The sequence below is a fragment of the Aspergillus tanneri genome, assembly GCF_003426965.1.
Source record: "Aspergillus tanneri strain NIH1004 chromosome Unknown AapTan_6_pilon_pilon_pilon, whole genome shotgun sequence".
Lineage (NCBI taxonomy): Eukaryota > Fungi > Ascomycota > Eurotiomycetes > Eurotiales > Aspergillaceae > Aspergillus > Aspergillus tanneri.
This window is the reverse complement of record NW_022984633.1, coordinates 3,967,078-3,981,115: the sequence shown is the minus strand read 5'-3', so window position 1 is coordinate 3,981,115 and position 14,038 is coordinate 3,967,078. Positions and strand designations below refer to the sequence as shown.

At 48.9% G+C, this 14,038-nt stretch overlaps 4 protein-coding genes across 4 annotated transcripts; 1 reads left to right on the top strand and 3 right to left on the bottom strand.

Moving 5' to 3' along the window:
• Positions 1-2,112: 2,112 nt before the first annotated feature.
• On the bottom strand, positions 2,113-3,174 carry ATNIH1004_009316 (aromatic alcohol reductase; the record flags this gene model as incomplete). Its single annotated transcript, XM_033573910.1, has 2 exons — positions 2,113-3,057; positions 3,106-3,174. 2 exons carry the CDS (start codon positions 3,172-3,174, stop codon positions 2,113-2,115), a joined length of 1,014 nt encoding a protein of 337 aa, XP_033424462.1.
• Positions 3,175-3,390: 216 nt separating this feature from the next.
• ATNIH1004_009315 (uncharacterized protein) lies at positions 3,391-5,565 on the top strand (the record flags this gene model as incomplete). Its single annotated transcript, XM_033573909.1, has 3 exons — positions 3,391-3,393; positions 4,079-5,276; positions 5,375-5,565. 3 exons carry the CDS (start codon positions 3,391-3,393, stop codon positions 5,563-5,565), a joined length of 1,392 nt encoding a protein of 463 aa, XP_033424461.1.
• A 134-nt stretch (positions 5,566-5,699) lies between these two features.
• On the bottom strand, positions 5,700-7,424 carry ATNIH1004_009314 (uncharacterized protein; the record flags this gene model as incomplete). The annotated part of the gene is made up of 1 exon (XM_033573908.1): positions 5,700-7,424. One exon carries the CDS (start codon positions 7,422-7,424, stop codon positions 5,700-5,702), a length of 1,725 nt encoding a protein of 574 aa, XP_033424460.1.
• Positions 7,425-11,647: 4,223 nt separating this feature from the next.
• On the bottom strand, positions 11,648-13,678 carry ATNIH1004_009313 (Dyp-type peroxidase; the record flags this gene model as incomplete). The annotated part of the gene is made up of 8 exons (XM_033573907.1): positions 11,648-11,910; positions 11,985-12,284; positions 12,343-12,440; positions 12,504-12,614; positions 12,706-12,798; positions 12,858-13,243; positions 13,315-13,561; positions 13,635-13,678. 8 exons carry the CDS (start codon positions 13,676-13,678, stop codon positions 11,648-11,650), a joined length of 1,542 nt encoding a protein of 513 aa, XP_033424459.1.
• Positions 13,679-14,038: the final 360 nt, after the last annotated feature.

Sequence of the window (14,038 nt, the reverse complement as noted above, 5' to 3'; positions counted from 1 at the left end):
CAAGAGATACGAGCCCAAGCACCGGAGAAAAAGAAACACCAGAAGGAAGAGGATCGGTCCACCAAAGGCTAATATACAGCTTCAAAATAACTTCAAACAGTCCAGAAAAGGCAAGAAGAAACCTCTAGAAAACCCTGTTACGGAAACACTATAATCCGCCCGAGTTGGGGGTGCAGTGTTGTTTGACGATCCATTCTACCCCTCAATCCTTTGGTTAGTTGAGCACCTAGATAGGGCATATGGTCGCCTGCTATACAACCCAACTCATTTAATTTGCCTGAATAAGTAAATTTACATATATTTTAGAATTAGTAAAGTGGTCTTTTAGTTCCTATTATAGAAACAGTATCGTGTGTATTTGAATTAATTGGCGTAATTTGCTCACTAGCTACTGTATTATTTTGCACGCTAACTTCCAGTGTTCGTATGTTCCCGGCACTTGAATAGAACCTACCGGTATCAAAGTTTTACCCGTATTAAGTCGAGTTTAAAAGTTAAGTTTTATGGTATGATATTTTAATTATAAACGGGAACGGGCTAGTATAAAGTAGCAGTTATCTTGCTTAACAAGGTTTACAGTTTTTTCTCATTCTTTATCGTTTAAACAAGAAAAGGCACAGTTCATGCAGTCTTATGAGAGAACTTATCCGTTCTTTTATTATGCAGCCATAGTGTTTCCTACTCCACAATACTCAGTCAGTTTAAAATCTTGTTAAATAATAGATATTGACGCGGCACTGTGTCAGGCGGCTATATTAATCAGAATTCCGACGTTCTTCAAGTGAGTAATTCTCCTTTATTCTAGGATACAAGGATTGACTATTTTCCAGAATCCCGAGGTTCCCAGTTGCAAAGTGCGCCAGATTCGACCCGCATCGAGATACCACAGGATTGGACTAATTTGCACTGTCTTGTAGTCTCCGTTGTTATCCTAACATATACCTTATCAGTCCCGGGCTCTTTACAGGTATCTCGGGCCGGGAATAGCTCTGGTAGAAAATGTGCAACCCGACCTACTACAGCGATATTAATTGTGATAAGCAGACTTCCTAATTGTTGTCGAAGGCTATGAAAAAAAGTTAAATTAAACTTATTCTTCACCTATACTGCCATCGCGTGCTGGTTATAAGAGACATAAACCTGGAATAACGTGTCTTATATATCTACAGTGTGATGTGGACGGCCTTGTTATGGTTCCCTGCGGTTACACATTCCCCCGGGGTTGTTTTAGCCGGTACGTTTACAGGAGGTATGGTGATCAACTGTGGGAGTTGGATCAAGTGCAGATACCTTGCCCCGAATGTCGGGCCCAATGTATCGGACGAGTTGATCAATCACCTATCGCAGAAATACCTCACCTGTTCGTTGTTCTTCACCCCCCGGGAAGGCACAACTGCCCAGCATGAAGCAGCTATAGTCAGTGTATTATGGAAGGGGTGCCTCTGTATGCGCATATCTTGTGACATCTTCTAGGCTGTTAAATAAATGTACGAAAGCCAACACTGAGACGTAATCCAATTCCAGGGCCTTAGCTTATAACATAAAATTTTCAATAGCCACTCAGTGCCGTAACCGTGCCAGTTGTGATTCTGAATTACACCTTGATTTCCATTCAATATCTTCTAAACCCGGGCTTCACGTATCTTCATCACCGACCGAACCCGCGTCTAGTCGAAGGAAATTGGGCGCCTGCTTCGTCAGTCGAAGATCTATGCTGGTAAATAGTCAACGTGCTTAGTAACCGATACAGACACATTTAGAATTACTGTGAATTGAGGCTGGACCATAAACAATTGAGCTTCATCTATAGAGTCTATTCTTTATAGCACCCATTGAACATGATATTTTACACATGAATATCCTGCACGTCTAAAGCGCTGATGTTCCTTCCCCTCGCTGTTCTAACTTCTACAGTGTTCACCGCACAATAAGCCCCAATGCCGAGTAAGGGATGAGCGTTGTCCCAACTGGAAGATATACATATTAGCCAATAACATCAGCTGATGATGTCCTAGTGACATAGAGCCAGGATAGATCAAGAAACTATTGTGAATAATCCCACTGCGTAAATATTCGACTATTGCTTAATCTTAAATTTGTAGAAAATATTGTCTACGATGCCATACGCTCAGGTCGACGCTGCAGTTCCCTGACCATATCCATCCCAACCTTGGTAGACTCATCCAGGCTTTCATCCGGCAATCCAAGCAGCTCATTCTGTACCCTGGCCGAGCAATCATTCGGATCATCCGCGTAGAATGCCCTCGCGTACAACATCTTACTAAAACCAGCCATGTTACCAGCTTGAACTTGCGCCAAGCCATCTTCGTATCGCTTCTTGGTAGCCTCGTGGGTAACCGCCCAGTCAGTGTCAATAGTGCCTGTGACCCGTTTAACACTCTCAAACATGTCGTTTTGACTGACCACGAAGCTCTTTATGTACACGCCCTTGTTGAGGAACGCCGATAGAGTAAGACTCTTGTCCTTTTCATCATCGGGAAGCTCCTTGAGACTTAGCACTTTGGCCACGGCGCGCCCAACCTGCGATAATGTCGACACTGAGTTCTTGGTGTTGCCATCGTCATATATTGTCAGGGAACGCTTATCGAAGTCGAACCCAAAGCGCGACTCTCCGCCCGCCAGGCTATAATCATACCAGAACCCACAGCACACAACGATCCACCGCATGCCAAGTCGCTCAATCTCGTCCCTGTTTGCCTTGCCCACCGGCCCCAGCATTGTATCCTCTCCGAGTTTAGTGTTATCAATGTCGCCGCCGTACTCGTTGGGCATGATGTAGGGAACGCCTGCTTTGGCGGCCGCCTGGACGAGCCTGCTGTGGGTATCCCGAGGCGCGGTGGGAGCCATGGTAATAATCAAAAATTGTTGGTCTTTGAGAGCGGTGACAATGCTCGCCTCATCGTCATAGTTGACAGGGGCGACGAGGACACCCTCGGGGAGCTTGTTGCTGCTGTCTCTGCGGGAGAGTGCCGTGACTGTGTGTTTTCCAGTTTTAAGAAGGGCGGCAGCGAGGTGCGATCCAACAGTTCCTCCGGCCTATACTTGTTAATGTTGAGCATGTGGTGGTGTTGAGGGTTTACTTACACCGACAATCGCGACTCTCTCGATGACATTTTTGAAGCTGACGGGCTGATCTTTGGCGTACTTGGGCATTTTGGCTATTTTTGAATAAGGTGTTAATTTGACGGTTGGATTATGTAGAATGTTGCGATTGTGGCTGAAGCAGAGAATTCTTGTCCCTTTATATACTCGATATCGCTATACTTCTATGTATTGATCGCTATCTCAGCCTGATCACATTTGACCGGGCTGGGAAATTCCGAGCAACTATTCTCCATTTGGTAATTGAATCGGGCCAGACATTGAAATATGGTTCGTTCGGAGATACTGGGATAATCAACCGTAAGTCAGGCTACTTGTGTGGGGCCGTCGTCGCCGCAGCAGCCGCACGCAGGGACAATGAGACCGACACTAACACTGTTATAACATTGTTACTATGTATCTGATAGGGGATAGCAGATAGCGGTCGGTCAGCCTGATCTCCGCAATAGCCGTAGCGACCGCTCCGCACCAAGCCGCGTAAACACAGCCCACCATTGATTCAATTACCAACGGAGCTTCCAGCATGTCCCCGCAACTTTAAGATAATGAGGCTGCAATTCCTAAATGGTGGAATGAGAGCTTCGTGACTCGTGCAGGAGCTCATGCTCTGACTCCAAGGAGCTTGAATCTATTTGTACTCACTCCATCATGCCTCTCAGGGCCGACGTGATACCATGCGCATTATCGACAAGGCCATTATCAAACCAGCCAACAAAAGCCCACAATAACTATGCTAATTGGGCTCATTTGTCACTTACGACGTAGTCCGCTAATCAACCACAACAATGTCCGTATATAAAAAGGACAACACGCCGCTTAGCAAGGCGCCACATTCCCTCGCGCCCTCTAATAATCCAACACCGGAGTAAACACCATCTAAGCCTCGCACGAGGACTATTGCGACAGCATCTCTAACCCAACTCACAATGACAACATCTAAAACTATCAGCTCTAGACATCCCAATCCCGCGTCGAGCGCCCCCAGTCCCTCGCCGGAGAAGGCCTCTTTATCACTGTCGTCTGCTCCTCCCAACTTCTTACTCAAACTGACCTCGCGCTGAGCATCGTGCCCCAGCATATCATTGGCCGCTCCTTCGGCATTGACAATCAACCCGGCGAGATGAGCTGGTTCTCCGCCAGATACTCCCTCACCGTCGGCACCTTCATTCTCATCGCAGGTCGCCTCGGCGATGACTTCGGCCACAAGCGCTTCTTCGTCGGCGGCTACACCTGGTACGGCTTGTGGTCTGCTCTTGCTGGCGTGGCTGTCTACAGCGGTCCTGAATTCTTCATATTCTGCCACGCCATGCAGGGCATTGGTCCGGTTTTCTTGCTACCTAACGCCATTGCCGTTCTTGGCCGCTCCTATGACCCGGGGTGCCCCCAGGACATGATCCTCAGTCTGTTCGGTGCTACCGCCCCCGGCGGATTCCTCCTCGGCGCCTTTTCTAGCCTCATCTCTCAGATGGCCTGGTGGCCCTGGCTCTATTGGGTCCTGCGCTTTGCGTGCCTTTTGCTGGCTCTCTTGGGCATGTTTATTATTCCCACAACCCCGCCGTCGAGCAACTCAGAGCACGAGAGCTTCAGCGTCTGGCAGTGTGTCGATGTCCTCGGCTCCGTCACCGGCGTGGCCGCCCTGGTCCTCTTTAACTCTGCCTGGAACCAAGGTCCCGCTGTCGGTTGGCGGACACCTTACATGTATAGCATCATGATTTTCGGCATTGTCATCTTTATTCTGTTCGTTCTCATCGAGAAAAGGGTGCCCCACACCCTGATCCCCTTTAACGTCCTGGAAATCGAATCTCTCTTCACCCTAGCCTGCATCAGCGGCGGGGGGTCCAGCTTCGGCATCTTCGTCTTTTATATCTGGAACTTGCTCGAAGTCCTGAGGGGCCAGCCCCCTCTTCTTACCTCTTCCCAGTTCGTTCCTGTCGCTATAAGCGGGCTGTTTGCCGCGGTCACCACAGGTCTAATCCTCAGTCACACCCGCGCCTCGGCTGTGATGTTCATCTCCATGTCCTCCTTCCTCATCGGAGGCATCATCTTTGCCACAATCGCGGTCCACCAGATCTACTGGGGGCAGACATTCGTGGGCATCGTCGTCATCTCTTGGGGTATGGATATGTACTTCACCGCTGCCACCATTATCATAAGTCGGGCCATGCCGCGGCGGCACCAAGGCCTTGCCGCGTCGCTGGTTAACACTTTTGTCACTACTCTATCTCCATCGGGCTCGGGTTTGCCGGCACAGTCGAGTCGCAGGTCAATGATGGAGGGAAAGATGTTCTACGAGGTTACCGAGGCGCTCTCTACATGGGTGTCGGTCTCTCTGCCTTGGGTGTGATCGTTGCTCTGATTTTCTGCTTTGTGGAGCGTCATCAGTCTAAGGCGCCCGAGAAGGAAGCTCAGGAAATGAGCCAACCGCAAGAGGAGCATGTTTAGATATGTGATATAGCCAGTTTACATGGATAATATACTAATTTTCATTAGATCATCCCAGAATGTCAGCCCATCCTTTGATAAGTTGCTTGTTGAATCGCCACTGAGGCCAATCAGGTTCCCTGACCTTCGTCCCACTACAACTGGATGTCAGGACCGAGCATTGATAAATATGGGTCGATGAGGAACTGGTCCCATAAGCCCCCCCAGCCCATGTCTGGCACAACAATGTTGGCCTCGGATTCAGGCTGCGCCTGGAAAGATTGAAAGCTGACCTCGACAGCTTCCAGCTGGGCAAGCTCCTTTCGCTTCTTTGCGATACTGAGATTAAGTAGGTACCCTGCCATTGACAATGCCTGACGCGTTAGTTCTGTATCCGCAGCCTTGACGAGATTTTCCAAGCCCTTAAAAGCAACGGGGATGTGAGAAGAGGCGGTCGGTGTGTTGATAGCCAACAAAATGCAAGCATACTGGAAGACGCTGCCAATGACGTTCCAGAATAGATGACCCTGGCTAGCTAGCTGTTCAGCTGCCTCCATTGCCGCGTTCCCGCTATCAATGACGAGCTGTATTATCTCGTCCGGTATGCCCATGTTAAGCTGATAAATGCGTCGATAGAAGCAAAACGCAAGATCCGCCTTAGTCACTACCAGAAACGGATGAGTGAATTGGACTTTGTCTAATGCCTTGAGACGCTCAAAGAGCTCTTCTCTCGGGGACGGAGGCTGAGATGCGAGGTGGAACGGGGAATTGGGAGCTGGGATGATCTGAGCTATTTGTACGAACTGGTCGGCAACGGACCCTGCTATAGGGATGATTTCCTGGCAAGTCACGGCCCCAAATCGTACGGAAGAGCGGTCGCACTCATAAGACAGCATGTTATGCGCGGCCCACGAGATCCAGAAAATTCGCCTCAGCCGGTCTGCATCATGTCCAACAACGGCGGCGCCAGCGACGGACGCCATCCTTTTGATGTTCTCTTCCTCGTGCAGTCCTACCGCTTCGCAGAGGTGCATGAGGGTGCACGATGCAACCCAGGCATTATCGGGACGGGTCGTGGCTCTTAGATAAAACAATCGCATGCCCCACGCGATGATGTGGTCGACGCCCAGCATACGCATGGACGCCGGATCCTCGAGAATGGTTTTGGCGTACTGCACCAGGTCAGACTCCCGTGGGTGTCTGTTGGGGGATAGAAAGGAACCAATAGCAGCGACGCCAGCGGCTACGGCGCCAAAAATGATCGAGGTGCTGCCGGAGCTTTGGTAATAATTTCGGCATCTTTGTGCGTAGATTCTCGGGTCCATGTAGTCGCCAATAGGGCCCACCACTGAGAAGTACACAGCCGAATAGAAGCTGAGGTCCTCCTCCGAGAGAAGCTTCCCCAGGAAGTCATAAGCGTTGGAAGCTTCCTCGGGGCGGATCCCAAAGTTGTAGGCAAATGAACTGACCTTGGGAGGGCTGTTGGAGCCGAGCGCCACGCCGAGGATATGCGGGAATGCCATGGCCGCCGATGCCCCGGTGTATCTGGACCTTTGGTCGTCGAAGATGCCGGCCATGACGGTAGGACTCTTCGTTGACGGGCCGTCGGTTTCATGGGAATCGCTTATTACCTGAGCCCGACTGTCCGGACTGCGTGATTTCACGGCGGTTGCATTGCCGTGGCCGATGCGCTTGGATAGAGGTGGAGGATGTTCGCCACCAGCCACAGTGCTAGTGTTGTCGTTGGCGGCGGCGTACCTGCAGCTGTATTCGTAGGTGGTACACATACCACAAGGATACTCGGCGTCGCATTTCCGCTTACGCTGGTGGCAAGGAATGCATGCCTTCCTCGCACGCTTGCGCTTGCCGATTGTCGACATGACTGCGGAGAGGTTATGAGCTTCAAAGCCTACGACAAGGCAGATAGATGAAATTAATTTGATCGACTCCCTTGTGAGTGACATGTGTGTAAATCCATGTGACGACGGTCGCATCAAAGTTCTCCACCAAGCCAGTGGCCTAGAGACCTTTTTGGGGGCCGAGGGGCAAGAATCACAACTAGGTGAAGTCGGTTGTCAGCCTGCATACGTTTTGAGCCAATCAGCGACATTTCATGAAAAGGGATGAGGCATTGCAGCTGCCGAAGTTCCCTATAATTGAGCATGCAATTGATACTGCTTTACGCCTGACCGCGTCTATGTTTGGGTCCGGACACGCTCCGCTTACTATCGTGGTCGGGATATGCCGCAGTGCTCAACGAGATTCCCACGAAAGGAAGATATAGAAATCATTCAAAGCGATTAAAAAACTGGATTAATACTTGAACAGTGTACCGCAAAATGGAATCATTATTTTCTTTTTACCTTGCCCGCGAGACATGCATAACTACTTGGTGGCCGATACATTAAAGGGAACCGGCGATATCCAAGCCTCGATCCGTAACACCCCGATCACAGGCATGAGATTGAGAAATCAAATTTAACAACGGCCAAAATATTTTTTAACCCCCGAATCTTGACTGCTGCTGTCGCGTTCGTCTGTAGGCTTGCTTCTGAAAACGTATATGACTTAACACAAGGCATTTCCAAGTACATACGACCATAGGGTGTGGAGAACAGGGCTTCCTGTCCGCTCAGCCGTACTTAAGCCACGCGCAGGAAGTTGAAAGTTTGGCGAGATTTGTATTCATCCAACGTGATCCACGCCATCACCAACGGCGCATGGACGCGCCCAACGATTGGCTGAATTTCAAGGAAAGCCGTTGCCCACAAGTTGAGGCTAATGTCCGGATTTGACTAGCTGGTCGGGATATAGACGTTTGAGGCGCTCGATCCCCGCGTGTGGAAGCCTCAAAGATTTACGTTTGGATAGGGTTTTGGATAGTTTGGGGGAGTACAGAGGTAAACGTGCTTTTACCGTGGAAATCCCTAATACTTCCTCAAGACATGACACACTTCTTCATGAAACATTGAAAATATGTCTTTTTGATATCAGTCGGATCTGATCCTTTGTCGATTGCGTCCTTGTAATTCAAAAGGCTTATGCATCCCGTGCCCTGCAGCGCCCCGTGTTTTGGCGTGTTTTGGTGCAGCCTGCTATTTCGTCCCTACCATGTGAACGGGATCAAATGAACAATTTAGACCTAGATGTCGGGAGTCGCATGACTCAAACTTGTACCCTGACAGTGGACCCTGCCGCCTCCATAACAAAAAAGGAGTTATTTTAGGCAGTAACGTCACTGCGGTTGTATCTTTTGTGGAACAAAGGAACGTTCGTCTGCCTAATTCCATGGAAGGCTGGTATCCATAGGTCAGTCGCTGCTGTGTTGCTACATTCTCCACGACATGGACGGTTTCTCATGGGTTTTTGGTTGGTGAAAGGAAATTGGGGGGAACCAATAACCCGCGACTTTCTGTTGGCTTTCAGCCCTATCGCAAATCTTAAAAGCTCCTGAACTGGTTCACTTGGAATTTTCTCCCACGGCGTCGGATCAGGAACAGGGATGTGCGCCGCTGCCTGGGCGTGCTTATCCCCGAACACTACACCAAATTCTTGAACGGTCATCACGCGAGGCGGCACTGCTCACCTACTGAACGAGAACGGCACTGGTCTTGGCGTCCGTAGTTTTTCGCTTGGTAGGAATACAAGAGACTCAGTTGGTTGAGACACTGTGATCCCTGGTGTTTCCACCGAAGGACATCTACTTCCTAGTTAGGCTAGTTGGCCTGTAGCTGAGAGAATAGCTCCCTGCGCATCACTTCCCCTGAATTCCACAACAGAACATAAGTATGGTTCTTTCCTGCTTTTCCAACAGCCTGGGAGTTTGTATATACTCCTAAGGCAATTCCATGCTCATCCATATTCCATATATTCTCTGGTTGTATATTGTATCTTGTTTTATAGTAGGAAAGAGGTTGTAGAAGGCTTCAACTGATCTGGCTGGGTATTTTGGATTCGGGAGGCATCAATTCGTCTTCCAGCCATTGAGACAACTTGTGGATTTCATTTTATAAATTTTGGCACCTATTCTTTGCCAAGCGGGGTCCGATCTTAATCATTATCCATTTCTATACCTATATACTGCCGCAGGTGTTTTCGGTCTCTTTTATTCTCCCCTTCAGAATACAGCCGCTTCCGTGGACCAAAAATATGTCTCAAATCTCGGAAAGCCATGCCACTCCCGGCTGATGCTCAATACCGCCATCGCCGCGCCTCCAAATGGCTGATAGCTTCCTGCAACCCTGTGCGTACACCGTCCTTGCTACCCAGGAGCCGTGGCTAGCCTGTTCATTGAAAACTGTATCATCTATGCCATGGTATTACTTGAATCCACTACATTTTAGATGCGTGCGTGAGATCGCAATTGACGCATGCCGACGCATTAGAACGGCCCTACTAAACATGGACAGCACTAAAGATGTACAGGTAACCAGAGGTGAAACAACCAAAACAGTATATTTCATTAGTTTTAAGGTTGCTCAGTTGGCTGAGACGGCTAGAAACGACACAGAATGGCTCGGGGAACTAGGCAAAGACACGAAGATGGTGAAACCATGGGTTGGTATTGTGGTCCATCGCACCCCTATTGAAGACTTCGACTTGGAAGGAAACAAGACACAGAGAGTTGAGGAAATTATGGAGGAAAATAATCTTACTGCCAAAGGGCACCAAGTAGATGATATTACATGGTTTAAGAGACTTCTAGGCATATCAGCCTCACTTGGCATCTGGCTTGAGTCACCGGAAGCAGCAGAGTGGATTATAAATAATAGGCTTCTCGTGGGACAGTTATATTGGGAGCATTGGGGCCTATCATGCCAACGGAAAAGATGCCACCGCTGTCAGCGACACAACCACTTGGCATGGTCATGCAAAGAGCAACCACGCTGCGGGCACTGCGCAGGCGGGCATGAACGTTGACACTGCCACCGGGTGTGGGAGCGAGATGTTTAGACTGAAATGGAGACCATCCCGTGGGCGATAGGTGTCAGACACCATAAACACTGTGCCGTTGCAATAATATTACAAGGTAACCGTTTATTACAGTTGAACATTATGAAATCATGACCAAGGATTGCAACACTTATTAATGACCATCACACATAAAGCCTCGACATCCTGCTAATCCAAAATCCCCTAGCCACGGCATATCGCACTAATATTAACCATGCATGGCTGTTCTACTGGTGTCACGATCTGGTTGTCTTTAGGCGCTAGTCTAGAGGTAAAACCATTCGAGCATAAAAAATACAAAGATGACTGATCGAAAGATCAATTGCTCCTAGCGCCCTATATAGAAATAAAGGATTCAACCTATAACAGCTGGCCAAGCCATCCCGAAATTGATCCCACAACATCAATGTTCTATTCATCCCGGGCCTCTGCGGCCAGGTGCGGGTGATACCAACTTCTTTACCTCTCATTGACAAAGTGTTTTATTAGGTTACAAGTTCATTAATAATTCCGGATCCTTAGGAAGGTTAGTACCGTGGTCATGATACTGATTACTGTGAGTAAATTGAAGCCGGAGTTCTGATTTTGTCATATTTTTGTTGCAATTCCTGGGGCATTCGGCATCATTAGGTGGCTCCGTATCGGACCGTAAAGGCACGGCCCTCAGGCGCTATATCGCCTGTTCCTAGACTACGGATCAGAAGAAGTTGAAGACACTGATTCGCGCGCATTCGAGGGTGAGATGTCGAGAGCTACAGCAATCATGTCCTGATATGAGCCGGAAGATCAGTGTCTGTTGATGTTTCAACTAGGATACAAACTTCCACTCTCGGGAAGAAGAGAAACGTCTGAAATGTGTGTTATTTAATGTGGTAAATTAAGATTATATAGGCCCATGGCAGGTAGATGGCCTTGGTCTTTCGTGCCCTGGATGGGTACTACAGGCGATATTTGGTTAGACCTTGGGCTTTTGAAGAACCAGAGGAAAACAAAAGCGAACATTCTCTGGAATATACAACGCACGGGAAGAAACAAAATCTGGCTACTTTGCAGCATAGGGTGATCCATGCCAACTTGAGTAAAACGAGTGGGCTTATTAGATATCCGTAGCCCATAGCCCATTGCATATTACTGCGTTGTAGCCGCTAGTTTAAAGCTTGGCTTGCACAGGAGCCGATGACAGATCTTCTCGAAGGGCTTTGAGGGATGGAGCAAAGAAGTATTCTCCTCCTCTATGGGTAACCCACGAGCCGAGGCTCAGACGTGCCTCACTGGGCCTTTTGCCATCAGGCAAACCCATGTTTCGAGGAGGGTGGTGGGCGAGACGTTGGCCGGCAATCGCATCGATGCCCGGCCCATTCATGCCGACAGCATCGTACTTGTTACCTGGGAAGTGATGGTTGTTTGCCCAACCTGCGACACAGTCAGCTATCAGAGGACAACAAAAAAAAAATATTTAAAATGCATGGGAACCGGGACGGTCTCACGCGTAGTAATGAAGTTGAATCCGTTTCTAATATCACTTTGATAACAGACAAATAGCATTCCACGCTCCTTCATCGTCTTCTGATTTTTCTTTTCTTTTTCGGAGACCTCAGGTCCATAGGCTATCCCGCGGCGGATGATAACTGCCTCGTCGTCGTCGAGATCGCCTCTGGGGCGCATCTTGCGAATATGGGCAGCGAAGGGGCACCGACCATGCGATTCGACTGGCGTGTAATTGAAGTTATTGGATCGGTAAAGAGAAGGATCATTATCATGATATGGATTGAGATCAACCGGGGTGCCTAGATGAGATCCTATGTGTCAGTGGATTGCACAGTTCTGTAAAGAATAGATGCCTACCATTCCTCCATCTCCCCATTAGCAGTGCCCCGAGCTTTTCAGCCGAGGCGGGACCCTGCTCAGTGTCCTGAGATGCATGAGCATTGTTGTCCAAAAATCTTTAGAGGTATGCCATTAGCCCAGCATCCGAAGCGCACTGCATTGAAAGGCGGATTCCTTACTGATTGAATTCAGGGACATGTTGCTGCAAGTCGCGGAAAACGAGGAAGCTGCCATCTTTGGCCCAAGCGGGCTGGTTCAAGGGGTCGCCATCGTGTCCGACAATGATCAGCCTTTGTTACAGTGGTCAACATTAACAGAAGCCCTATGGCCAAGATACGACCGGAGCCCATCAGAGCGACGGGATTGGCGGGACAAGCTTACCCCGGAGGTACGGCTTTGGGCTCTTTATCCCCCTTCGGGGTTGGGTCCAGTCCTTCAAGTTGGGGCTGTGAAATTCCGTCTTGGAAGCCAAAGCTGAACTGAAGTCAGATATCTAGATTGGAGCAAGCTGTGAGTTATTACGATGCACATACTGCTCTCTGCCTTTCAATAAGCCTGGTCTGACCTTGCCCTTTCTGACCAACACCAATTTGCAGGCAACGTCCTCGTCGATGTCATCGTCTGTGTCACGCATATGCAATTTCTCCTTCACTCGTCCCACGGCCTTCTCCAGCTGCTTCTCTGTGCTCGTAGCGACATAGACTACTCCGTCTATCTGCCGCTGTTTTGTCACCGGGTCTCGCTTGTATTCTGGACGTAGCTCCTGCGGATCATCCCACCCCTCGTAGACCATGTCATCATACATGCCTTTGTCGAACAAATCTCCGCGAATTTGGTTCCTCTTCAGCTCGCGCCACTTCGCGGGGTCACTTTTGATCTCTTTCATGTTCGCCTTCGTATTCATCACATGCTTTCCCAGCTGCAACATGAGTGTTAGCAGACACCACAGCATCCAAAGATCCTTCAAATAGTGGGATATTGACGCCTTACAGCGGCTAGGCCTGTTGATGAAAAGGCAATATTGATACCAGACCACGGTAACAGCTTCGGGTCTTCCTCATGGGCAGCAGCCTTCTCCTTTTCTTCACGGATGTGGGCTTTAGCATCCAAAACATCTTTGGCAGTCGTGATATGAGAAACAAGACTTCGCAGATACTCTTTGAACTTCCTGCGTTGACTTGCGCCATCTGCAATGCGGAAGAACAGAAACATCTCTTTCCGTTTGGGCAGGCCGGGCCTAGATGGGAATCCAGCCCACGTCAGCAGCTGTTGATAAGAACAATCTAATCCGCAAAATGTTTTTTGCATACCAGATATCGCCCTGGATGTTCTCCAGATCAAACTGAGAAGCCATAGTGGCGACAGTATGAGACGGTGCGAATGTATGGATGAATTGCGAATGTATGAATCTTGCTTAAGATGAACGAACGAATAACCCACCCAACTGTCATCAGGGCACAGTAGTGATTTTAAGCGGTCTGGTTTGCTTTACTTGACCTTTTACCAACCCTCCCAATACGGCTCTTCCGACGGAAAAGTGAAAACGTCATTCTCTACACTCATGAATCATTCGTCTCGATCCCAGGTAGCCATATAGCCTCTACTGTAGGAATGACGTACGCAAAAATTACACCTAGTGTCGACTTTGACTATTAAGGCCAGCTGCTGTTTCTGGCTGATTGAGCTAGTCACTCGAAAAGCCAATCTATTCATT